The sequence below is a fragment of the Oncorhynchus nerka genome, linkage group LG5 (assembly GCF_034236695.1).
Source record: "Oncorhynchus nerka isolate Pitt River linkage group LG5, Oner_Uvic_2.0, whole genome shotgun sequence".
Classification (NCBI taxonomy): domain Eukaryota; kingdom Metazoa; phylum Chordata; class Actinopteri; order Salmoniformes; family Salmonidae; genus Oncorhynchus; species Oncorhynchus nerka.
In genome coordinates this window covers 23,818,146-23,845,737 of record NC_088400.1, presented here as the reverse complement: position 1 = coordinate 23,845,737, position 27,592 = coordinate 23,818,146, and the positions used below count along the sequence as shown (strand labels likewise).

Here is a 27,592-nt window from a genome sequence, read left to right as displayed (position 1 = left end):
GGTGGGGTTATGGTATGGGCAGGCATAAACTACAGACAATGAACACAATTGCATTTTATCATAGCAATTTTAATGCACAAAAAAAACGACATGAGATGCTGAGGCCCTTGTGAGACCCATTTTTATTAAAGTATCTGTGACCAACAGATGCATATCTGTATTACCATTCATCTCAAATCTATAGATTAGGGTCTAATGAATTTATTTCAATGGACTGATTTCCTCATATGACCTGTAACTGTTTTTGTTAAAGAGTGTAGTAAGCTATTCATGTGTCTATAAATAGCAAGTGGAGCTGAACGTTTCAGATATTCTACTGGAACAAATAAAGAAAGAGGTTTAGACCTATGGGGTCAAAATTCGGATTTGAGAAACAATACACAGCATACAACAATTATTTTACAACTGTTAAACGATACAGTGGCATAATTCAGCAATGAGTTGTGCCCATACAACGATTTTAAGTCAAACAAAACGTACATAGGCTCTGATTGGCTAAGCGTCGCCTCACGAGCCGGGTGTACGGTGGACTTGCCATCCTCCAAGACGCATGGTCAATATCACAACGCTGGCGCGCTGCAAAGGTAGGTTGTCATTGTTGTCTATGTCGTGTTTTTACGATAGATTATTTTAGAAAGCTATTTATGCTTCATAGATGAGACTATTCAACGCCTTTAACTTGAAATACCGGTATGTCTCAATTAATGAATGGAAACGTTCAGACAATGTATGCAAATGTTAATAATGCCAAAAATATACAATGAAATAAACGTTGTTTATTATAGTAGCGAGGAATGATGGCAGATTTTAATCGCCTCGTTATAAGCATTTGTTGATTTATGGCTTGAATGGATCGGATCCATACGTAATGTAATAGCTAGATAGAGCTACACACGCTAGCGACAGAGCCACGTCTGGGAACAGTTGTTCATAATGCTATGTCAATTTGTTAGTTAATAGTAAGCTTGCTACTCCTATCCAGATTAATTAGTAGCAAAAACAATTTACTTCGCTATTGATCAATTAAACGTGTCTCAAGCTAGATTAAACCAAATCAATGTGCTAAACTGTATGTGCCTTAGCGGTTATTGCAGTTTTTCCTGATTGTAGTTCAAATTGGTAGCTAGCATTTCCTAATGTATTTCGGTTGTGCATTCCTTACTGTGAGTTTTAAAAATGACAGCACGCCCTTGCCTGCTCACCCCATGGCTGCATCGGAAGCAGTCGGGTCTTTTCTCCTCTCTCTACCATTAGGTATTGAGGTGAAAGGTGACACTCCCTCATTGGATGGCTCAACAGGTCCCAGCTCAGCTGTCACTTTGGTTCTTGCACGGCCCATTAATCCTGCCTTTCCCCTGTGTGTCTCCACACACACATGCAATTTATTGTAATTTCACACTCTGCTCTTGGAGAAGTTTTAGTGAGACCAGTTAAACTCCTTTACGGTGTCATTGGAGCATCATGTTGATTGTTTTCATTGTGCTCCGGTACAAAAACCTCCCTGAAGCCTATTATTGTGAGGACATTGTTTTCCCCATTGCACTTGCCGAGTTGCTGGGTGTATTGTTAAAATGTGCAGGTTGTACAGATTTCAATATGCAAACATAGGCATATTGAAATCTGTACAACCTGCACATTTTAACAACTTATTGGTCAATAACGAGTTGCTCTGGCCTGGTTGCCTGTCTTGAGACGATGTAAAGCACAGATGTCGAACTCGTTCCATGGTGGGCCGAGTGCCTGCGGGTTTTCGCTCCTCACTTGTACGTGATTTATGAATTAAGGTCACTATTTAGTTAGGAACTCCCCACACCTGGTTGTCTAGGTCTTAATTGAAAAGAAAAAGCAAAAACCTTAAGACATTAGGCCCTCCATGGAATGAGTTTGACACCCCTGATGTAAAGGGAATGGTCTCAGAGAGGTCTGTTCTGCTGCAACCTTTGGCCAAGTGAACCTGGGTGGGCAAAGGTAATCCAAGCTTATCCAGTGTGACCACAAGTAGCCTAGACTGATCAATGGGGTTGCTTCACTAACCAATAAAGGTGTGGCAAGTAGCCTAGTACAGGCGGCAGGTAGCCAAGTGGTTAGGGCGTTGGGCCAGTAACCAAAAGGTTGTTAGATCGAATCCCTGAGCTGACAAGGTAAAAATTTGTCGTTCTTCCCCTGAAGAAGGCAGTTAACCCACTGTTCCTAGGCCGTCAATGTAAATGAGAATTTGTTCTTAACTGACTTGCCTAGTTAAATAAAGATGCTTTAGAGTGGTTTCTACACTCTGTCCAATCTATGGCATTCATGATTGAGGGGTCTAGCTGATGAGATGACATTCTGGGTGTTAATGACATTGTTTTGTCTTTGTAGAACAGGAACAGATTCATTTGAAAGCCATTAACCTAGGTTGTATTTATAATGTAGATTATTCTGTTGCTAAATGTTTTGCAACAGAAATGGTTTACTCCAAACAGAAACCAAAATGTTTCTATTGGACAAATTCAGGTAGGTCCCGTTTTCGTTCTGTTTGTTTAGTAAACGGTTTCCTTTGCAAGATATACTGAATACACCCCTGGACTTACTGACGGTGTCCTAAACCTCCTAGGATGTAGCATAACTAGGACTCTGAGTTTAGAGGGCACTTCTTCCTCTCATCCTCCCTCTAAAGGGGCCCACTCCAAGATGTCTTGAAAAATGTGGTGCTTGTATGTTTGGGAGAGGCCAGACGGGACAGATTGTGGGCATAGAGCTTGGGACTCCATTATATGATATTAGCACCATACATCACAATACCCCCCCCCCCCCAATTACTACTTACAGAGCTGTCCAGAAACATAGGCCTCCATTGTTGTGACCTTGCTGAAATTATTTTCATTCAAGTTGTTACTACTTTAGTCCATTTAGCATGTATACAAAGGGTCCTCATGTTATGAAACACATTCAGTTGTGACAATAGAGTAATGATCATAGTACTGTAATTCCTCTAATAGAATAATGTTCATAGTACTGTAATTCCTCTAATAGAGTAAAGATCATAGTAGAGGTCGACCGAGTAGGATTTTTCAACGCCGATAGCGATTATTGGAGGACAAAAAAAGCCGATACCGATTAATATGCCGATTTTTAAAATGTGTATATACAGTGGGGCAAAAAAGTATTTAGTCAGCCACCAAGTGTGCAAGTTCTCCCACTTAAAAATATGAGAGAGGCCTGTAATTTTCATCATAGGTACACGTCAACTATGACAGACAAAATGAGAGAAAAAAAATCCAGAAAATCACATTGTAGGATTTTTAATGAATTTATTTGCAAATTATTTTAAGTGGGAGAACTTGCACAATTGGTGACTGACTAAATACTTTTTTGCCCCACTGTATATACACACCTTTTGTAATAATGACAATTGCAACAATACTGAATGAACAATGAACACTTTTATTTTAACTTAATATAATACATATCGGCTTTTGGATGGGTGTTCTTAAGGTGATTCCACAGGTTGGTGGTATTTTTTTATTTAGCCGTTGCTGACCCCATGCTTACATCTTTATCACAAATAAGACACCTTGCTTTCCCTGGTGCCAATTCCATGTAATAGTCCCACACTGGTGCTCTGCTTTTCTCTGCCATCTGTAAAACACACACACAGCTCTGAAGTGACAATGATACTGAAGAGTCTGCTTAGGAGACAAATACTCTCAACTGTTTGAATAAAAATAGAGTTTAGGTTACCTGTGATGAATGTTGAAAACAAAAACCATAATTTTCTATATGCAGGAAATCCTATTTTAATAATGGACATGGTAAGAATTGACTACCAAAGTGCGAGTCATAATTCCCATGACACCTTCTAGCAAAATCTGAAAAGCCATTCCTTCGTTCATTTATTCCATAGGATATTTTTAGATTCACTTAAAATAAGGTCTGTGTTTTGTGTAGGCTTACACCACCTTGCCAATTTTATAGCTGTGTAGATATCCATAGGACAAGGTCAATATGGGCTAAATATAAGCGAAGGTCATTTTTTTTGTAGAGTGGATTTATGAAAATATTTTGACAAACGTTACCTTATCCTAGTGAGATTTACACGGGTATCAAAACGCCAAGGCGGTTTAAGCCTGCACGAAACACAGACCTTATTTGAAATAGATCAAGACATTCTGTATGGAAGACATGAACGGTAAAATAACGAAGGAACCCCTTTCAAGTTCAGCCGCAAGTTATTACAGGAATTATAACGCGTCGACTATTTCTCTCTAAACCATATACCTTTGACTATTACGAGCCTGCTGCTGCCTACCACCCCTCAGACAGACTGCTCTATCAAATATCAAATCATAGACTTCACTATAATAAACACACAGAAATACGAGCCTTCGGTCAAATCAGGAAACTATCACCTCGAAAACAAATGTTCCGTATTTTATCTAACGGGTGGCATCCATGAGTCTAAATATTCCTGTTACATTGCACAACCTTCAATGTTATGTCATAATTACGTAAAATTCTGGCAAATTAGTTGGCAAAGAGCCAGGCGGCCCAAACTGTTGCATATAACCTGACTCTGCGTGCAATGAACGCAAGAGAAGTGACACAATTTCACCTTGTTAATATTGCCTGCTAACATGGATTTCTTTTAGCTAAATATGCAGGTTAAAAATATATACTTGTGTATTGATTTTAAGAACGGCATTGATGTTTATGGTTAAGTACACATTGGTGCAACGACAGTCGTTGATTGATTGTTTTTTATAAGATAAATGTTATGCTAGCTAGCAACTTACCTTGGCTTACTGCATTCGCGTAACAGGTGGGCTCCTCGTGAGTCAGGTGGTTAGAGCGTTGGACTAGTTAACTGTAAGGTTGCAAGATTAGATCCCTCAAGCTGACAAGGTAAAAATCTGTCAACTCCAGACACTGTGCTACTGCTTAGACTTGGCCACTAGTAGTGAAGTGAGTATGTGCTTTGAGAGTGACTATGATATAATCTGAGCCTGAGGTGTAGAATTTACCATGTAAATAAGCCCAGTCAGTGAATGAAAAGATTTGGCTTGAAGGACACGCACATCACTCACCACCAGTCACTTATGAGTCACAACGCCTCTGAAACAAGCATTGCTCTGGATGTATGTCCATAAGTAAAGAAGATGATGTAAATGAGTGATGAGATTAACCAGGACTCCATAACTGTGGGGTTGTAGATTAACCCATGTGTTAATGCAAAGGCTTTGACATGAGTCTCCAGTTGAACTTCAGTGTCTCTGTCTTGATGTCTGATGGCTCACACTCCATAAATTGTTCTACATGTTAATGGGAGTTGCTCCCCCTATCCAACACACACTAACACACAACACACCCCCTGTCCAGTATTTTCCGTTCAACCTTCATTTAGTTTTAAATAACTCCACTCCCGCTCCTCCCTCCCTTCCCTCAGTCTGCTTGGCTGATAGGGCATGGGGTGATCCTTTACTTCCCAGTCTTGCCACGTTTAGAGGTCAGGCGGGCTGCTGTAGTAGGTTTCAGGTTACCTTTTGGTTGGAAGGCAGAAAAACCTGCGAGTGCAAACAAGGCTATAATGTGACTGGATGCATGGCTTCCCTGGCCAGACCTTGACTGATGTTCTTGGCCTGGTAGTGGTACTACTTGATCTATGTCGTCTGTCACCATCAGGATGTAACAGATTATTCAAAGTTCTTGTTACCTCGAGTAACCTCACAATAATATGCCTACACATTGTGGTACATAGTTAATTCACCTCCCCATCCATTGAACAGCAGCACAATCCCTCTGTCCTTTCCACTAATATTTTCCCAGTAAAATCTGCTGTTATAATATATATTTTTCTTTAACCTTTAACCATATCTTTAACCATATCTTCACGCACTCAATCACCACTTCCTGTAATCATTCAGCGGATATCTGAGGGGCTTCTGGCCAATGGGGTTGGACCATCGAGTCTGACCTTTGAGACATGACATATTACCTGTCCTCTGGTCACTGTGAACTGTCATCTGACCAGATAGGCTCCTGCACTATTGTCCACTGGCCAGCCACCTGTGAGGACAGACATATTGACCTGCTAAGAAGACCTATGTCTTTCCCTCATTCTGATTAGCTAGAGACGTGTGTGTGTGTGTGTATTTATTTTTATTTAACTAGGCAAGTCAGTTAAGAACAAATTCTTATTTACAATGACGGCCTGGGAGCAGTGGGTTAACTGCCTTGTTCAGGGGCAGAATGACAGATTTTTACCTTGTCAGCTCTGGGATTCCATCTAGAAACGTTTCGGTTACTGGCCCAACGCTCTAACCTGTGTGTGTGTGTTGTATGTACAGTGACACATTTGTTGTTGTTTTGGCTCTGTACTCCAGCACTTTTGAAATTATACAATGACTATGAGGTTAAAGTGCAAACTCGCTGTCAGATTTAATTTGAGGATATTTTCATCCGTATCGGGGGAACCATTTAGAAATTATAGCACTTTTTGTACATATCCCCCCCCTCCATTTTAGGGAACAAAAGTATTTGGAAAAGTTCACTTATGTGTATTTAAAGTAGTAAAAAGTTTTGTATTTTGTCCCATATTCCTGGCACGCAATGACTACAAAGCTTTTGTCCCTACAAACTTATTGGATGCATTTGCAGTTTTAGGTTGTTTCAGGTAATTTTGCGCCCAATAGAAATGAATGATAAATAATGTATTGTGTCATTTTGGAGTCACTTTTATTGTAAATAAGAACATAATATGTGGATTTCTACATTTATGTGGATGCTACCATGATTACGGATAATCATGAATAAGGATGAGTTAGATTTTAATTTTTTTATGTTAAGATCACTGTCCAAATAGTTTTGGGCCTCACTGTAATGCCACTGGCCAGCCACCTCTATGTTGCTGTTATCTCTACCATTTATAGGCAACATGTGGCTTCTCTGAATCAGTGACACTTTGGATCAGCTAGCTACTCTTGGAGGCACTAGTATTGTGCTCACTACAGTACACTTGCATTTGCTGAAAGTGCAGTAGTTTTGACCAGTTCGGAGACCCCAGTATTGTCTACCTGTTTTGTTTGGTGGCGGGTTGTGGATCAGAAGGACACTCTCTTGGTTGCATATCTGCTGTGGAGAAAGACATCTGAAGGACGTCTGAGCGTTTACATCACACTATGGTGCTCTCTTTAAACCTCTCCACGCTGCTTGTAAAACCTGGGGAAGGAAAGCATGTAGACAGAGCTTTATGGTTGTTAGGCTTTTTACTGAAACTCAAGTACTAGAGTAAGGCTTGGTTATAAATTGGGTTAGGGTTAGGGTTAGGCTTTTTACTGAAACTCAAGTACTAGAGTAAGGCTTGGTTATAAATTGGGTTAGGGTTAGGCTTTTTACTGAAACTCAAGTACTAGAGTAAGGCTTGGTTATAAATTGGTCAGTCCGTTATTATGCCACTTCCACCACACTGTCTTCAAATTCTATCAAATAGCCTACTTGACAGGAAAGCGTGGGGCCTGACAAGACTTGTCCTCCTTGTGTTGTGTATCTTTCTAGCAGCAGGTGATGTGTCTGCGTGTAACAGTCTGAGAATAAATGCATGGGACAATAATAGACAGAAGAAGTAGGTGAGAAGTCATGTTGGTCCTATAGGGTTACGTCAAAGGCACACATTCCTCCTGCCTGCTAGGCATGATCCACTGCTGGCACTGCATGGGGACCATCACCTCCATATTCTGAACCCAGGGCTGTTGGCGTTAACATGAAACACTTTATCTAGATAACTGCTTTATCTAGCTAACTGATGTGGATTGAATCACTGTGTTGGCAAGAGGGCGGCAACAGGCCGCCCGCAATTTATTATAATTTTTGGGGCCCCTCGAAGTTTATTAAATATGTGTGTTTGTGACAGTGCATTCGTAAAGTATTCAGACCCCTTGACCTTTTCCACATTTTGTTACGTTTACAGCCCCCTCATCAATCTACACACACTACCCCATAATGACAAAGCGAAAACAGGTTTTAGAAATGTTTGCAAATGTATTTTAGCCCCCCCCCCCCCCCCCCCCTCCGGATATATCATGTTTTCCTAAATATTCAGACCCTTTACTCAGTACTTTGTTGAAGCACCTTTGACAGCGATTACAGCCTCGCATCTTCATGGGTACAATGCTACAAGCTTGGTACACCTGTATTTGGGGAGTTTCTCCAGTTCCTCTTTGCGGATCCTCTCAAGCTCTGTCAGGTTGGATGGGGAGCATCGCTGCACAGATATTTTCAGGTCTCAACAGATGTTTGATCAGGTTGAAGTCCGGCTCTGGCTGGGCCACTCAAAGACATTCAGAGACTTGTCCCGAAGCCACTCCTGCATTGTCTTGGCTGTGTGCTTAGGGTCGTTGTCCTGTTGGAAGGTGAACCTTCGAAGTTCTGAGCACTATGGAGCAGGTTTTCATCAAGGATCTCTCTGTACTTTGCTCCATTCATCTTTCCCTCGATCCTGACAAGTCTCCCAGTATCTGCAGCTGAAAAACATCTCCACAGCATGATGCTGCCACCACCATGCTTCAGCGTAGGGATGGTGACAGTTTTCCTCCAGATGTGACACTTGGCATTCAGGCCATAGAGTTCAATCTTGGTTCCATCAGACCAGAGAAACTTGTTTCTCATGGTCTGAGAGTCCTTTGTGTGCCTTTTTGGCAAACTCCAAGCAGGCTGTCATGCCTATTACTGAGGAGTGGCTTCTGTCTGGCCACTCTACCATTAATGCCTGATTGGTGGAGTTCTGCAGAGATGGTTGTCCTAATGGAAGCTTCTCCCATCTCCACACAGGAACTCTGGCGCTCCGTCAGAGTGACCATCGGGTTCTTGGTCACCTCCCTGACCAAGGCCCTTCTCCCCCGTTTGCTCAGTTTGGCCCAGGTGGCCAGCTCTAAGAAGAGTCTTGGTGGTTCCAAACTTCTTCCATTTAAGAATGATGGAGGCCACTGTGTTCTTGGGGACCTTCAATGCTGCAGAAATATTTTGGTACCCTTCCCCAGATCTCTGCCTCCACACAATCTTGTCTTGTCTTGGAGCTCTACGGACAATTCCTTTGACCTCATTGCTTGGTTTTTGCTATGAACATGCACTGTCAACTGTGGGAACTTAAATAGACAGGTGTGTGTGCCTTTCCAAATCATGTCCAATCAATTGAATTTACCACCGGTGTTCTCCAATCAAGTTGTAGAAACATCTTAAGGATGATCAATGGAAACAGGATGCACCTGAGCTCAATTTCGAGTCTCATAGCAAAGGGTCTGAATACTTAGAAATAACTTTATTTGCTTTATCATCATGGGGTATTGTGTGTAGATTGATTAGGGGAATTAAAAAAAAAAGTTTTTAGAATAAGGCTCTAACGTAACAAAATGTGTAAAAAGTAAAGGGGTCTGAATACTTTCTGAATGCACTGTTTTTTGGCAACAAAAAATAATAATCGGGAATTCAGCTAAAAGTGAACTTTTATTTGAGGAAATCTGGTCGAAGAGACATGATCGTAATTCAAGTTATGTTTCATCAAATATTTTCGATACCTGATGGCGTCTTAAAGCAATTCCATATGTTGGTTTAGTAGCCCCCCCCAGGTTTAGGCAAGTTTAGACTCTAGTGGGTTAATCTACCTTGGTCGCTGGGATGTAGGCCACTATCTGCTCCAAAGTTCAATAGAACCACAACCCTACACTCACTATAAAGGACCCTCTGCTCTGGGTGTTTTCATGACAACACTGATAAATGTTCCTGTCCCTACCTATTACTAGAGAAAGAAAGAGAGCGGGTTATTGGAGAGCATAGTGAACCCATTGTTCTACAGACTAGTAGTATCACACAGAGGATAAGACTAGCTATTAGTGAATGAATGCTGAAATCATGCCATGGGAATTTCAAACCTGAGAATGTTTACAGCGAGAGTATGATCTTTTAAATATAGAGTAGCATATGGATATCTACATGTACATACTACCGCAATCAGCCTGACTAACCGGTGTCTGTATATAGCCTCGCTACTGTTATTTGTCACGGTCTTTTTTTACTGTTTTTTAAAACATTTTGACTTACCTATTGTTCACCTAATACCTTTTTTGTACTATTGGTTAGTCTGTAAGTAAGCATTTCACTGTAAGTTCTACACCTGTTGTATTCAGCATTTCACTGTAAGTTCTACACCTGTTGTATTCAGCATTTCACTGTAAGTTCTACACCTGTTGTATTCAGCATTTCACTGTAAGTTCTACACCTGTTGTATTCGGCATTTCACTGTAAGTTCTACACCTGTTGTATTCAGCATTTCACTGTAAGTTCTACACCTGTTGTATTCAGCATTTCACTGTAAGTTCTACACCTGTTGTATTCGGCATTTCACTGTAAGGTCTACACCTGTTGTATTCGGCATTTCACTGTAAGGTCTACACCTGTTGTATTCAGCATTTCACTGTAAGGTCTACACCTGTTGTATTCAGCATTTCACTGTAAGGTGAATTCGGCGCACGTGACAAACATTGATTTAATTTCACAACCAGTGTTCCCTGCTTAGTACATGTTAAGCTAGTAGCTAACTAACATAGAAATGGACCTTTTTAGGATACGGATTATGATTCGATTTATTAATGATTTGATTTCCCACCAGGAGGAAATTTGTTTGATGGTTTAGGACATAGTACGTGACTATGTTAATTTAACAATGCCTCTTCTTCCCAACAGACAGACAGACAGACAGACGCTAGCAAAGGCCCAACCATGCAAGCCCAGCAGCTCCTGAATCAGCTGCGCTTCCCCGAGCTGGATGAGGTGCGGCAGTACCTGCGCAGTCTGTCCACACACACGTTGGTGGGTGTGGGGGCATTTGCTGCTCTCACAACCTACTGGTACACCACCCGGCCCAAGGCCCTGAAGCCACCATGCGACCTGAAAATGCAGTCCGTCGAGGTTCCGGTAAGGAGAGTAGGCACCGACCTGCTATTGTAGAGGACATGGCATGCTTTCTGTATGACGTGGCAATGCCTGAAAGTATCATTATGTGTAAAGAGGTACGCGTTTTTTCTCGTTACTTTCAGCCCTGCATCAAGTTAGCCTCTTCAAGTAAAACCTCACTTCATGAGTCATAGTAAGGGCTGAATATGCCAGCCTGAGAGGCATTATGTCATGGGTGGAGCGTACCCACCACACTTGGCCCAGAAAAGGCGTTGGCCAGCTTAGTTTGATGCGTGTGTAGCTATACTTGAGTGAGTAAACACAATGCTTCACACAAACAGAAATGACTCGGAAAAGAACCGGATGGATGAGCACAATGAACAACCTTCTCCACCACTAGTCATTATACTATTAGCACACAGAGGAGTTCCTCAGTTTTAAATCTTGGTGTTTGTGCCGACGTCTTTGGTGCATACCTATTGTAGTCAGACAGTGAGCTAGTCGCCTGTATGATGGCTGTTTATTGTGTTTCCTGTCAGGGAGGAGAGTATGCCCGCCGGTCAGCGCTGATGGACAGCGACAAATACATGACCCACCTGTACAACGACGCCAAGACCATGTATGAGTTCTTCCTCCGGGGCGCACGGGTCTCCAGTGAGTGTCTCGCTAAGCACCTTATGTAGACTTGACGTACTATGACGTTGAGGTGATTTGAAATGTTCATTGTGTGTTTTCCACTAGACAATGGTCCCTGTCTTGGAGCAAGACAACCAAGCCAGTCCTATGAGTGGCTGTCATACTCCGAGGTAGGACAACAACATTCATCTGTCACTTTCTCTTTTTATAGTATGATTAATATATTTCTGGTTAGATCTTATACCAAATGTAGTTTTAGGCAGTCAAAGATTGTTTGGTGCACTATTCTATCATAATTAGATAGTCTACAAGGCCCCGTGGTGTGTCTGAGTGCTCTATTTAAACAGGAAGCCAGCCACTCCCATCCAAACCACAAGGGATTCCCCTCCCCCAGTGAGGAACTTAGTCCTCTGTCACTCTTCCTAGTGTTCCCCCTCTCCTCTGAGACCGCAGAGTCATATTCACTAGACACCAAACAGAGAGGGACTACCTGAACTTGTCCAATAAGAAACCGTTCTTGCTAAATAATTTTCCACCGCAAAATGTTTTGCTACAGTGTGTACTAATGAATATGTCCCAGGTGTTTTGCTGAGTCATGGAGTGTGTATCATTAACTACCTAACGAGCGGTGTGCCCTTCACCCCTTCCCTAAAGAGCTGTTTGCCCTCCCCCACCCTCCCATGGGGCGGCAGGTAGCCTAGTTGTTAAAGCGTTGAACTAGTAACCGAAAGGTTGCAAGATCGAATCCCCGACCTGACAAGATAAAACAAAATATGTTGTTCTGCCCCTGAACAAGGCAGTTAACCCACTGTTGCCAGGCTGTCATTGAAAATAAAAATGTGTTCTTAACTGACTTGCCTAGTTAAATAAAGTTTAAATAAATAGAGCTGTGTGCCCTTCACCCCTTCCCTGAAGAGCTATGTGCCCTTCACCCCATCCCTAAAGAGCTGTGTGCCCTTCACCCCGTCCCTAAAGAGCTGCGTGCCCTCCACCCCATCCCTGAAGAGCTATGTGCCCTTCACCCCATCCCTAAAGAGCTGTGTGCCCTCCACCCCATCCCTGAAGAGCTGTGTGCCCTCCACCCCATCCCTGAAGAGCTGTGTGCCCTCCACCCCATCCCTGAAGAGCTGTGTGCCCTCCACCCCATCCCTGAAGAGCTGTGTGCCCTCCACCCCATCCCTGAAGAGCTGTGTGCCCTCCACCCCATCCCTAAAGAGCTGTGTGCCCTCCACACCATCCCTAAAGAGCTGTGTGCCCTCCACCCCATCCCTAAAGAGCTGTGTGCCCTCCACCCCATCCCTAAAGAGCTGTGTGCCCTCCACCCCATCCCTAAAGAGCTGCGTGCCCTCCACCCCATCCCTAAAGAGCTGCGTGCCCTCCACCCCATCCCTAAAGAGCTGCGTGCCCTCCACCCCATCCCTAAAGAGCTGCGTGCCCTCTACCCCATCCCTGAAGAGCTCCCCTCCACCCCATCCCTAAAGAGCTGTGTGCCCTCCACCCCATCCCTAAAGAGCTGTGTGCCCTCCACCCCATCCCTGAAGAGCTGTGTGCCCTCCACCCCATCCCTGAAGAGCTGTGTGCCCTCCACCCCATCCCTAAAGAGCTGTGTGCCCTCCACCCCATCCCTAAAGAGCTGTGTGCCCTCCACCCCATCCCTAAAGAGCTGTGTGCCCTCCACCCCATCCCTAAAGAGCTGTGTGCCCTCCACCCCATCCCTAAAGAGCTGTGTGCCCTCCACCCCATCCCTGAAGAGCTGTGTGCCCTCCACCCCATCCCTAAAGAGCTGTGTGCCCTCCACCCCATCCCTAAAGAGCTGTGTGCCCTCCACCCCATCCCTAAAGAGCTGTGTGCCCTCCACCCCATCCCTAAAGAGCTGTGTGCCCTCCACCCCATCCCTAAAGAGCTGTGTGCCCTCCACCCCATCCCTAAAGAGCTGTGTGCCCTCCACCCCATCCCTAAAGAGCTGTGTGCCCTCCACCCCATCCCTAAAGAGCTGTGTGCCCTCCACCCCATCCCTAAAGAGCTGTGTGCCCTCCACCCCATCCCTAAAGAGCTGTGTGCCCTCCACCCCATCCCTAAAGAGCTGTGTGCCCTCCACCCCATCCCTAAAGAGCTGTGTGCCCTCCACCCCATCCCTGAAGAGCTGCGTGCCCTCCACCCCATCCCTAAAGAGCTGCGTGCCCTCCACCCCATCCCTAAAGAGCTGCGTGCCCTCCACCCCATCCCTAAAGAGCTGCGTGCCCTCCACCCCATCCCTAAAGAATACGACACTGGGCCTCTCTCTGTCTCTGTCTGTCTCTCTCTCCTCCCCTAATGAACTATGTGCCCTCCACCCCTTCACTAAAGAGCTGTGTGCCCTCTATAAAACGGTGCACAATTGGCCCAGTGTCTTACGGGTTAGGGTTTAGCTGTGGTAGGCCGTCATTGTAAATAAGAATTTGTTCTAAACTGACTTGCCGAGTTAAATAACGAGCTGTGTCCCCTCCACCCCCAGGTAGCAGAGAAGGCAGAGAACCTGGGCTCAGCGCTGCTCCACAGGGGACACACTAAAACCAAAGACCAGTTCATTGGCATCTTCGCTCAGAACCGACCAGAGGTGAGCAAGACCACTTGAAGAGCAGTACGTCATGAAATAGGACAGTCACATACAATGTTAACCACGTTCAACTGGTTCATTCTGAATCTGCTACATGTGGGGTAAATACTACACAGGCATTACTCTATAGAAGCAATATAAGACTGGTTTGAGTCATATGCGCTGTGTGTCTGCAGTGGACCATCGCTGAGCTGGCCTGCTATACCTTCTCCCTGGTGGCTGTGCCCCTGTATGACACTCTGGGCACTGAGGCCATCGCCTATGTCATCGACAAGGGTGAGCAACAACCAAGAGAAGCTCTCAAATAAGAATACATTTCAATTGTAATATTTCCATCAGCTTTTGTATGCCCAGCTTATCTCGTTGAGAGAGAATTTCTTGTGGGTTTGGCGGTTGACCCTATTTACCTCTCTCTCTCTCTGTGTGTGTACACGTGCACACAGCCAACATTTCCAGCATACTGTGTGACGTTCCTGAGAAGGCCAGGCTGGTCCTGGAGTGCGTCTCTGGCATGGAGCACCGTGTCAGAACCATCATCCTCATGGAGCCCTTTGATGATGAGCTGGTGGCCAAGGGGAAGGACTGTGGCATCGACATTCTCAGCCTGAGCCAAGTGGAGGTGAGGGGAGAAACTGACTTATAACTTGGCTGTCTGTTTTACCACTTTCGGAACTAAATTTGCTTCAAATTCTTGGAGCTTTTGCTTTTGTGTGCTAAACTGCAGACTTTAGGTAGGCGCAGTCTAGAATTGTGTTGTTTTGCGTCTGTCTTTACCACAATTGAAGTCCTACAATCTGGTATTGTCCCATGAGACTAGCTTGTGGTACTACATATTCAAGCTACGTTCATTCATGTTGTCTTCTTCTAGGCTATCGGCAAGGCCCACCACCACCAACCAGTTGTGAGTAAAGATACCTATCTGTCCCTCCCTCCTGCCCCATATTGATTGAAGTTGATTTCACCTCTATTCATTCAGTTCTTTGACCTGTGACCCTTTGCCCTCTGCAGCCTCCCAGTCCTGAAGACATGGCTGTTGTCTGCTTCACCAGTGGAACCACAGGTACGCCATTATATGATCCAATGTCAAATGGAGCACTGTCCTAAGATGGCCTCTATGGCCCTCTTGTGTGGCTCTATCTGAAGAGTGCTGTTTAATGTGTCCACATGTATGAGGCTAGTCTCTCATGTTTGTGTTGTCTTCCTCAGGGAACCCAAAGGGAGCCATGCTGACACATGGGAATGTTGCTTCCAACTGCTCTGCCTTCATCAAAGTCATTGAGGTAAAACAATAGAACAGTGTTCTTTTACGACTAACACATATGTGAGCAAATAGGTTTGTGCATCGTCTTCTCCGCAGTTTAACTCCTATAGTTCAGGATATAGTCACTTCAGCGCCTTGGTATTCAAATGTTTCCTGTCGATGTGAACCATACGAGCTAATGATTGTGAGGAAAGATGGTGTCAAATATCATGTTTACGCCCAACCTAGTCATGTATAAACACTGTCTTGCCATCTAATATGATACCCACATACTCATGAGGACTGTCTGTTGATGTCTGACAAATTGTGCTGTGAAACCTTGTCTCTATTGTGTCTGGCTTGTCTGTCTTACTCTACCTCCTTTTTGCAAGTGCCAACATTTACTGCTAAGCTATTTGTGCTGTAACTTATTTCTGAACCTCTTTCTTTCCTCTCTGCTAATGCCAGTGTATCTGTTTCAGCGCTAACCCGGTGTATCTGTTTCAGCGCTAACATGCTAACCCGGTGTATCTGTTTCAGCGCTAACATGCTAACCCGGTGTATCTGTTTCAGCGCTAACATGCTAACCCGGTGTATCTGTTTCAGCGCTAACATGCTAACCCGGTGTGTCTCTGTCTTTCTGTGCTGCTCTGGCCCGCCTGCTTCTGTCCTCTCATCTACTCTCCTCTGGTTCTGTGTGCTCCAGGCCTGTTGCCTGCCTAACCACGAGGATGTACTGCTGTCATACCTGCCTCTGGCACACATTTTTGAGCGGGTGGTGGTTGTAGGGGGTCTCATTATCTCCCCTTGTTCTATGTGTTTTTGTTGTGCGTGTGTATCCTTTAGGATCACCTCATATTAGACCACCACGATGTTCATATATCCTACCTGCCCCTTGCTCATATGTTCGAGAGAGTTGTAGAGGTATGTATCCATGCTTTCCTATCTTTGTGCTGTGACCTTCAAATTCTTCTACTACAAAGTAAATGCGTGATGCTTTTTTTCCAGATATGGTCCCATATCTACAGACCTGTTTTGAGTTTTACACATCATTTGTCCTTTCCACCTCTGTGCTATTCTAACCTCTGACCTCTCACCCCAGGGAGTCATTCTGGTGCATGGGGGGAGGATTGGTTTCTTCCAGGGAGACATCCGCCTGCTGATGGATGACCTCACCACCTTGAGGCCTACAGTGTTTCCTGTGGTGCCACGCCTCCTCAACAGGATGTTCGACAAGGTGAGAAACACTGACTCTCCTAACTACGTTTCCTGTAATGCCCTGCTGCCTGCTACAGCTCTCGTGTTGACTACAGTTGTTGCTTTATTTTGACCTCATAATACCCTGTCTTCAGATCTATGGGCAGGCTAACACCTCTCTGAAGAGGTGGGTGCTGGACTTTGCCTTTAAAAGGAAAGAGGCTGAGCTGCTGAGTGGCATCATTAGGAGGGACAGCATCTGGGACAAACTCATCTTTAGGAAAGTGCAGGTACTGTATCTCCTCCCTGACAGAGAACTGCTATGCTTCTCAGATCACTGAATGGCACATAGTAAAACATGTCTAAAACTTGTCCAGCCATCTTAATGACCTCCTGATTCGCTGGTGCCCCCTGTAGGCCAGTCTGGGAGGACGGGTGCGTCTGATGATAACAGGTGCTGCCCCCGTGTCTGCCACGGTGCTGACGTTCCTGCGAGCCGCGCTGGGCTGCCAAGTGAGTCTGTCTTAGGTTCTCCACTGGTGCATTCTGGGATTGGATAGCGCCAGCGGAGGTTGTAGTGTGGTGGTATACTGATGCCCAGCTGTAGGATCTCATGAGTGTTCCAGGCCAGTAAAGTGGATTGTAGGGGCTATACGTTTGTGTCGGACTAGTTAGTGCAAGGTCCAGGCTCTGAAAGTCACATGATGGGTAAATGGTTAACATACCATTCAAGACAATTGAAGTTTCTCAGGTAGAAATGTGCCTGTCAGTTTGGTATTGATATGAATGAAATCCAGTGGTATGTTATCAATACAAGACTCCCATGCAATGTCTAGGACAGACCCAGTCCTGCATCGTACATAAAAAATAGTGGAAACGGTACCAAAAAAGTATATTTTCCTTTAACAGTTGTATGAGGGGTATGGACAGACTGAATGCACAGCGGGCTGCACAATGACAGTACCAGGGGATTGGACAGCAGGTAACGAACATACTTCCCCACCGTTACATTAACCGTCACACACATTAGTCATCCCGAGGTTGTATACTATAGCCAGTCACCAACTCCCCCTGGGGGTCCTGTGAGGTATGGCACCCTATTCCATAAGGCTCTGGTCAAAAGTAGTGCACTATATAGGGTGCCATTTGGGACATAGGCTAGTTGTGTTATGGAGGCTAACTCTGTCTGGGCTGTTTCTGTGCTTCCCTCCCCAGGTCATGTTGGAGCGCCCTTGCCATGTAACTCGGTGAAGCTGGTGGATGTGGCTGAGATGAACTACCTTGCTGCCAATGGAGAGGGAGAGGTGGGTGGGAGCCTGGCATTGCCCTTGGTACCGAGTGGCGCTGTTTAACATGAAGCTGTTACTCTACTGAAGTCTGTCACAAATGGCACCCTACTCCCTTTATAGTGAACTACTTTTGACAAGGGCCTCTGGTCATAAGCAGTGCACTATAAAGGGAATAGAGTGCCATTTAGGATGCATTCAGAATGTAAAGATTGTGTATTTGCAGTGTTTACCTCATCAACATTGAAATGGGTCATATCCCCTTTACACTCCATGCACTAAGTCTATAGGATGTGTGTGTTTTTTTCCAGGTGTGTGTGAAAGGAGCTAACGTGTTTCTGGGCTACTTGAAGGACCCAGAGAAGACGGAGGAGACCATTGATGCTAATGGCTGGGTCCACACAGGGGACATTGGCAAGTGGTTACCGGTGAGTATGTAACTCACTCACACACAGGCCAGTTTATTAGGTACCTATCTAGTACCGGTCGGACCCCTCTGTGCATCCAGAACGGCCTGAATTCTTTGGGGGGCTTGGATTCTACAAGTCGGGAAATGTTCCACAGGGATGTTGGTCCATGCTGACGCAGTGGCATCACACAGTTTCTGCAGATTGGAAAGCAGTACACCCGTCACCAGCCTGTACCATTCACACCAGGCAGGATGGGCCATGGACTCATGCTTCTTACGCCAAATTCTGACTCTGCCATCAGCATGACTCAACAGCAACCGAGATTCATCGGAACAGGCAACGTTCTTCCACTCCTCAGTTGTCCAGTGTTGGTGAGGGCGTGCCCACTGGAGGGGCTTCTTCTTGTTTTTAGCTGATAGGAGTGGAACCTGCTGTGGTCGTTTGCTTCAATAGTCCATCTATGACAAAGACCGTCAAGTTGTGCGTTCTGAGATGCCGTTCTGCACACCACTGTTGCAATGCGCCGTTATTTGTCCGCCTGTTAGCTTGCACAATACTTGCTATTCTCCTTCAACCTCTCTCATCAACAAGCTGTTTTCGCCCACAGGACTGCCACTGACTGGATGTTTTTTGTTTGTCGCACCATTCTCGGTAAACCCTAGACACTGTCCTGGGTGAACAGCCCATGAAGGCGGCCGTTTCTGAGATACTGGATCCGGCACACCTGGCACCGACTATCATACCACATTCAAAGCCGCTTGGGTTTCTGTTTTGCCCATGCTAACATTCAATCAAACAGTAATTGGATGCCGGTATGCCTGCTTTTTATATATACCAAGCCACGACAACATGACTCACAGTAGGAGCGATCCATTTTTGTGTACCTAATAAACTGGCCACCGAGTGTGTATACAGCCTCTATATCCGCCTAGTGTTTCATAACACTCTTATTACGATCTCTCATCTTTGTGTACAGAACGGCACTTTGAGAATTGTGGACAGGAAGAAGCACATCTTCAAGCTGGCCCAGGGAGAGTACATTGCACCAGAGAAGATAGAGAATATCTACACCAGGAGTGACGCAGTGGCCCAGGTCTTTGTGCATGGGGACAGCCTACAGGTAAGGAGGGATTGATACTGTGTCCATAAGGAAAATGGATATACTACTTGGTCATATTTATTCGAAAGTTAATGGACTGAAACTGGGAGGTACTACCTGCACTGTCCAATAAGAAACACCCTTTTTTTAACCTTTTTTTTTTTAGATGCTAAACGTTTTGCTACGTTTAGTCCTAATGAATACGACCCTGGTATCAACCTCATTTTTTAAACGCTTTTAAAGCACTGAAGCCAAACGCAGAACCTATGGATACAACTTTCTCCGCGCTTGAGCATTATCATAATTTGTATGCACCCCGCTAGAAATCCCTGCATTAGCATGTTTCTGTTAGTTGATACATCATGACAAAATACGCCATATTACTGTCCTGCTAATGTGCCTGGACCTTGTAGGCTAAATGATGAGAAAAAATACTTGCCCAATCAGGCAGGCTAGATGCAGTTATTTCTAAATGAATATGCATTTAAAACGCCAGGCTTTTGTAGTGGTTATTCACTGCAGTTTACAGCCTAGACTACAGTTTGCACTCACTTGAAAACAATAACGTTCTTCATTACATTGTGTTGTTGTAGTCTAGGTAGGATAGATTTCTTGTCCCTAAAAAGCTGAAACAATAAGGTAGCTTTTCAAGCTGATGACCCGGCACGCCACAGCCTCGGCGCCTCGGCGCCGGACATAGTGTAGGCTTACCTAACCTATGATTTCCTTATCCGATAAAGTATTTTTTTATTTTGCTGTGTAAATCGACTGGCTATTCATTGCAGTATTAAGCTTAACATTGAGCTTATGAAGTATGGGCTAATATGCATATGCTTCTAATTTAGGTGAGAGGCTACATCTCTAGCCTGTCTGTCTTCATTGTTCTGTAGAGCATTTACGCACCTGTCTGTCTTCATTGTTCTGTAGAGCATTTACGCACCTGTCTGTCTTCATTGTTCTGTAGAGCATTTACGCACCTGTCTGTCTTCATTGTTCTGTAGAGCATTTACGCACCTGTCTGTCTTCATTGTTCTGTAGAGCATTTACGCACCTGTCTGTCTTCATTGTTCTGTAGAGCATTTACGCACCTGTCTGTCTTCATTGTTCTGTAGAGCATTTACGCACCTGTCTGTCTTCATTGTTCTGTAGCGCATTTACGCACCTGTCTGTCTTCATTGTTCTGTAGAGCATTTACGCACCTGTCTGTCTTCATTGTTCTGTAGAGCATTTACGCACCTGTCTGTCTTCATTGTTCTGTAGCGCATTTACGCACCTGTCTGTCTTCATTGTTCTGTAGCGCATTTACGCACCTGTCTGTCTTCATTGTTCTGTAGCGCATTTACGCACCTGTCTGTCTTCATTGTTCTGTAGAGCATTTATGCACCTGTCTGTCTTCATTGTTCTGTAGAGCATTTACGCACCTGTCTGTCTTCATTGTTCTGTAGAGCATTTACGCACCTGTCTGTCTTCATTGTTCTGTAGAGCATTTACACACCTGTCTGTCTTCATTGTTCTGTAGAGCATTTACGCACCTGTCTGTCTTCATTGTTCTGTAGCGCATTTACGCACCTGTCTGTCTTCATTGTTCTGTAGCGCATTTACGCACCTGTCTGTCTTCATTGTTCTGTAGAGCATTTACGCACCTGTCTGTCTTCATTGTTCTGTAGAGCATTTACGCACCTGTCTGTCTTCATTGTTCTGTAGAGCATTTACGCACCTGTCTGTCTTCATTGTTCTGTAGAGCATTTACGCACCTGTCTGTCTTCATTGTTCTGTAGAGCATTTACGCACCTGTCTGTCTTCATTGTTCTGTAGAGCATTTACGCACCTGTCTGTCTTCATTGTTCTGTAGAGCATTTACGCACCTGTCTGTCTTCATTGTTCTGTAGAGCATTTACGCACCTGTCTGTCTTCATTGTTCTGTAGAGCATTTACGCACCTGTCTGTCTTCATTGTTCTGTAGAGCATTTACGCACCTGTCTGTCTTCATTGTTCTGTAGAGCATTTACGCACCTGTCTGTCTTCATTGTTCTGTAGAGCATTTACGCACCTGTCTGTCTTCATTGTTCTGTAGCGCATTTACGCACCTGTCTGTCTTCATTGTTCTGTAGCGCATTTACGCACCTGTCTGTCTTCATTGTTCTGTAGAGCATTTACGCACCTGTCTGTCTTCATTGTTCTGTAGAGCATTTACGCACCTGTCTGTCTTCATTGTTCTGTAGAGCATTTACGCACCTGTCTGTCTTCATTGTTCTGTAGAGCATTTACGCACCTGTCTGTCTTCATTGTTCTTTAGAGCATTTACGCACCTGTCTGTCTTCATTGTTCTGTAGAGCATTTACGCACCTGTCTGTCTTCATTGTTCTGTAGAGCATTTACGCACCTGGCTTCTCCGCTGCCACGGCAAATCCTCCTACATCTTGTGGGTCCCAGGAAAACCCACACTACAAAAGCTTGTTGGACACTTATTTCGACTTATTTTCTTCAAGCTGTTGGAGGAGAGATGCAGGTTATCCTGTAGTAGGCCATATTATCTTATAGTAGGTCTGTCTTAACACTGCATCCTGACAACACCTTGAGTGTCCTAATGTACCTTTCTGACCTAAACTGTCCAGAATAGACCAAAACTGATCCAAATGGTTACATGACCAGGTCGAAGCTGTTTGCCTCTGCCGTTATTTTGACATGAAACAACAGGAGGTGTGAGCGGTTATTCAAGTTAGGCTGTAAACAGCAGTGACGTCGGCTATGGACAATACATAATGACAACGCGAAAACAGGTTTTTAGAAATGTTTGCAAATGTATTTAAACCCCTTCCGGAAGTATCACATTTTCCTAAGTATTGAGACCATTTTCTTAGGTCTTTGTTGAAGCAACTTTGGTCGTGATTACAGCCTCAAGTCTTTTTGGTTATGATGCTATAAGTTTGGCACACATGTATTTGAGGAGATTCTCCCATTCTTCTCTGCAGATCCTCTCAAGCTCTGTCCGGTTGGGCAGAGAGTGTCACTGCACAGCTATTTTCATCCCCACTGTATGATGCTGCCACCACCATGCTTCACCGAATGGTGCCAGGTTTCCTCCAGACGTGACACTTGGCATTCAGGCCAAAGAGTTCAATCTTGGTTTCATGAGACCAGAGAATCTTGTTTCTCATGATCTGAGTCCTTTAGGTAACTTTTGGTAGATTCCAAGCGGGCTGTCATGTGCCTTTTACTGAGGAGTCGCTTCCGTCATGCCGCTCTACCATAAAGGCCTGATTGGTTGAGTTCTGCAGAGACAGTTGTCCTTCTGGAAGGTTCTCCCATCTCCACAGAGGAACTCTGGAGCTCTGTCAGAGTGACCATCGGGTTCTTGGTCACCTGTTTGGCCGGGTGGCCAGCTCTAGGAAGAGTCTCGTTGGTTCCAAAAGTCTTCCATTTAAGAATGAGGGAGGCCACTGTGTTCTTGGGAACCTTCAATGCTGCAGACATGTTTTTGATACCCTTCCCCAGATCTGTGCTTCAACACAATCCTGCCTCGGGGGCTCTGCAGACAATTCCTTCGACCTCATGGCTTGGTTTTTGCTCTGACCTGCACTGTCAACAGTGGGACCTTATATAGACAGGTGTGTGCCTTTCTAAATCATGTCCAATCAATTGAATTTACCACCGGTGGACTCCCAAGTTGTAGAAACATCTCAAGAATGATCAATGGAAACAGGATCCACCTGAGCTCAATTTTGAGTCTCATAGCAAAGGGTATGAATACTTGTGTAAATTAAAAATGTCTAAACCACGTTTTTGATTTGTCATTACGGGGTATTGTTTATAGATTGAGGAGGGAAACAATTATTAAATACATTTTAGAATAAGGTTGTAATGTAACAAAATGTGGAAAAAGTCCATGTCTGAATTCTTTCCGAATGCACTGTACATTGAAGTATTATTTGCCGTTGTCACTGACGATGAACACACCATGAAAGCACTGAATGGTCTGAACCAGTATCTGTGTTACCTCCTTATTAATAGGAAGTGTGCAGTAGATGCGTTGATCAGTTGATTGACAGGTGTAGCAATGTAAAAGGATAAACATTCCTCTAGTGGGGATGCTCACCAATGTTTTATAGTTATATAGCCTGTAATTTATCGTTAGTTATCGTTATTGGCTTGGTGGATGGCCCGGGCCTTAACTCTGACACAACTTACTTTATCACAACAGACCTAGCCTACTAGTAGGTCTAGCTAACGTTAGTGAACTTGAATTAAAAAAAAAAAAGATTAAATTACACTTATACACTTGTTTACTTTTATACTCTATAAATTGACTCTTTCAAAGAATTTACTCTTGACAAGTTTGCCACTGGCACACTGCAGTAGGGAAGTAAAGTGGGAGTCGAATCCTTCACTTCCGTGTTTGGCTGTGCTCATGGCAACATTGGGAAATGAGGTGGACAGAGTGAGAATGCACAGCCCTCAGCTATAATGTTGTTTTTCTCCTCCAGGCATGCCTAGTAGCCATCATTGTGCCAGATCCTGACTTCCTTCCTGGCTGGGCCAAGAAGAGAGGACTGGAGGGATCCTACGGAGACCTATGCAACAACATGGTAGGACCACTGACCATCTGCACCGATTCACAATTTAGACTTGATATATTTTCAACAGTCTCGTTCCATATAGAAGAGGGATGTCAATGTGGATCCCCTGGTCTGTAGTTGGACCATGATAGCTGGCTAGACTAACTTAACAATCAAAAAATGTTAATTGAATTGTGACTGACATAAGAGAAACTGCAGATTTATTTATTTTTAATTCGGGGGGGGGGGGGGGTTGAGCTGCGGACCTACAAAAGGGAGGGTAGCAGGCCGCTAGTTGCCCCTCCCTGATATAGAACATTGACTTGAATATGTTGGAGAATTCACACTGTTGAAATGAAGTGTTTTTGTCTCTGTAGGATGTAAAGAAGGCCATCTTGGAAGACATCTTGAAACTAGGAAAAGACAGTGGTCTGAAATCTTTTGAGCAGGTAAAGGGTTAGTCTTAGACAAAATATTTGAGAGAATATTAACAGTCTGTTTGATTACATATCAGGTCTTAACTAGAGAACATAACTGTTATCTGTTTCATGTCTCTTGTTTTGATCAGGTGAAGGACATCACCCTGTTCACAGAGATGTTCTCTATCCAAAATGGACTTCTCACTCCCACCCTGAAAGCCAAGAGAGCAGAACTCCGGAACTACTTCAGGGAGCAGATCGACAAACTGTACTCCAAGATCAAGATGTGAACAGTGGGAGGACGGAAGGTAGGGTGTAACCAGAGCTGGTAGAAGAGGTCTTCTATGAAACTGATTGAGGACATGTCTGTGAGGCCTGGTCTATGGATACACTTTACCCTGTATGACCAGTTGCTCTCTGTCTGAATAGGAACAAAACACAATAGGATCATTAGGGAAGAATAAACTGTTCTTGATGTCACCCTCAACTGTCAGTAAATGATACCACATAGCATCAGTACTGTAAATAATACCATATACTGGTATATAGCAACTGTCAGTAAATGATACCATACCTCATTAGTCTTCTCGTGTACAGAACAAACGACACACCTGGCTCTCATTTTTCAGGGCTTCCTTTTCCAAAGCTTGTCTATCTATCTTGCTACTAGTTGAGTATTGTGAGCACGTCAGTCATCTTAGTTGTCAATTGGTGATGTTCAATAGGTCAAGTGAATGAGGTACCAGTAAACCACCACGGTCCAGTGCCATCATGTATATTACTAATCAAATCACGTTTTACATGCGTCAAATACAACAGGTGTAGGTAGATCTTACTGTGAAATGCTTACTTAAGAGCCCTTAACCAATGATGCCAAGTTTTTTTTTTTAAGTATGAAAACTTTGCTAAATAAACTAAAGGAAAAATAGTAATACAATAGAAATAACAATAACAAGGCTATATACAAGGTCAAGAGTCAATGTGCATGGGTACAGGGTTAGTCGAGGTAATTAAGGTAATCGGTACGTTTAGGTAGGGGTAAAGTGCCTATGCATAGATAATAAACAGAATAGCAGCAGCGCTTGTGTGCATGTGGCGTCTCTGTGTGTGTATGTATGTATGTTTGTGTGTGTGTGTGGTTCGAGTCTAGTGAGTGTACATGGAGCCTGTGCAAGAGAGTCAGTGCAAAAAATAGTAATAAATAAGGGGGTCAATGCATATCGTCCGGGTAGTCATTTGATTTAACTCTTTAGCAGTCTTATGGCTTGGGGTTAGGAGCTGTTAAGGAGTCTTCAGGTCCTAGACTTGGCGCTCCAGTACTGCTTGCCGTGCGGTAGCAGAGATAGGTCTATGACTTGGGTGGCTGGAGTCTTTGGTCATTTTTAGGGCCTTAGAGATATATAACTTCTGCAAACATACAATGTATTCCAACTAAGACTTTTGGATGTTATCATAGGCTTTAAGGGATGGTGAAACCGTGTAAAGGGGAAATATATCTTAGGATACATGCCTACCTGTAGAAAATCTACCACTCTATAGGGCTGGGTAACCCCAATAGGTGTCCCGACAAGTTTTCTGAGCAAACAAATACACATTTCCACAATTTTATTTTTGGGAGTGGGGTGGGGGGCAGAATCATCTCCAAAGTGATTTTAATTTAGAAAAGCTGTTTCAAAGTATTACCATGAATAAATATGTGGTCATATTCCAATGTAATCAAGGGTTGAAATTATTGTTTTTGTCTGTTTCGGATTCTTCCAGTCAATTTGCATTTTACAAATTATTTGTAATTATGTTCTGGCACCCCAACCATCCGCTCAAGAAACAAATTGGCATGTGGATGAATGTAATTAGAGACCCCTGCTATAGGGTAATGATTTGTATTGCATAATAAATCATTTCAGGAATGTTTTTTTCAGGTTAAGATGTATCAATACATGAATGTGTGTTATCCTAAGGAGTGTTTTTTTTATGGACTCCTGCAACTATTGCAGAATGAAGCATCAGCATCAAATGAAGTAGTGGTTTGTGCTGAGTTCTCAGGCATCTCCTCCTTTTGTACTGCAACTCTCAGGGCTACATGTTCTCACTTTCCAGAACACCCTCCAACACAAACACCTAAACACTAAAGCCTAAATGTGATTTTTTTTCTTTCTTAGATATATATAGATATTTATCTATATAGGGGATGTGTTTTTGTTTGCATAGTTCTTCAGGGGTTCAATGATGTGAAAGCTTGAGATCGAGAACCATGATTGTAAAAATGTTCAATGTAATCTTGGGAAGGACTATAGCATCTTATTCATTTCGTTCAACACCATTACTTTAGATGCATTTGAATTTAGACTTTCTACAGACAATCTTTGTAAGGTATACAATATGTGTAAATTATTTGTGTGGGGAAAAAGTCATTCAAATGAATTATTTTATTGAATTGTTTAGCTCTTTTTATTACGTTGTGGTGTTATTTGATTCATGTGCACAACCTGTTTCACATGTGTCATCAGATGGTATGTGATTTACAGTTTTCAATCAATTTGGCACATTTCTTAGATGTAAGTGGTCTATTTTCAAAACTCAAACTGATAACACTTGTAATGCCCCTATCTTATGTTCAGAACCTTTGATTTTGCATTCATTGGGGTTTCACACATCTTTCACCACTGACTCATTTATGCTAAATCAAAGTTTTCCATTAAATAGTATGAGCACATTTAGTTTAGTCCCCAATACATCAGATAATGTTATACTCACAATTGAATTATTTTAACTACCATTTAATCAAATGGCAAAAAATACAAGATACACATTTCTAGTTTTAACCAGTTATCAAACTATATATGTGAATTACACATTTTTGGTTCAGTAGTTTGTGATTGTTAACGAAAGACAAAAAAATCATATCAAAAGTAAAGTGAATATTGCATTTTGAAAGCAGATGGATAGATTGAATATGTATCTGAATTGAGTGATTTGGTGCAGTGAACTTGTGATTGTGGTTATGTTTATTCTACTCAGTCAGTTGAAAGTGTTCTTAGAGTTTTCAAAATGTACCACATACTTGTGAAAATTGAGTGATAAAAAACAGTGTAGCTAATATGAAATATTGCATAGTTTAAACTTGGTGTTGATGTATTATTTCGACTACTATGTTGTCTTGGATTTGTTTGTTTTGTAAAAAATAAATATAGATTTTCAGGGGGAAAACTGTTCCCAATTAACAGATTTGTGTA

General features: G+C 43.5%; 1 protein-coding gene across 1 annotated transcript; it reads left to right on the top strand.

Annotated features, from left to right (window-relative positions):
* Window positions 1-491: 491 nt before the first annotated feature.
* LOC115129262 (long-chain-fatty-acid--CoA ligase 1-like) lies at window positions 492-27,580 on the top strand. Its single transcript, XM_029659422.2, has 21 exons — window positions 492-584; window positions 10,715-10,941; window positions 11,460-11,574; window positions 11,662-11,726; window positions 14,051-14,152; window positions 14,329-14,428; window positions 14,596-14,771; window positions 15,021-15,053; window positions 15,161-15,212; window positions 15,359-15,432; window positions 16,239-16,316; window positions 16,495-16,629; window positions 16,745-16,879; window positions 17,007-17,102; window positions 17,499-17,571; window positions 17,805-17,893; window positions 18,187-18,303; window positions 19,262-19,405; window positions 23,869-23,970; window positions 24,318-24,389; window positions 24,509-27,580. Exons 1-21 carry the CDS (start codon window positions 551-553, stop codon window positions 24,647-24,649), a joined length of 2,160 nt encoding a protein of 719 aa, XP_029515282.1. The 5' UTR covers window positions 492-550; the 3' UTR covers window positions 24,650-27,580.
* Window positions 27,581-27,592: the final 12 nt, after the last annotated feature.

Coding starts and splice junctions, on each gene's coding strand:
- LOC115129262 (XM_029659422.2), top strand. CDS start 551: ATGGTCAATATCACAACGCTGGCGCGCTGCAAAG. Junction 15,054..15,160: donor CCCACCACCACCAACCAGTT/GTGAGTAAAGAT, acceptor TGCCCTCTGCAG/CCTCCCAGTCCTGAAGACAT. Junction 24,390..24,508: donor GTCTGAAATCTTTTGAGCAG/GTAAAGGGTTAG, acceptor TGTTTTGATCAG/GTGAAGGACATCACCCTGTT.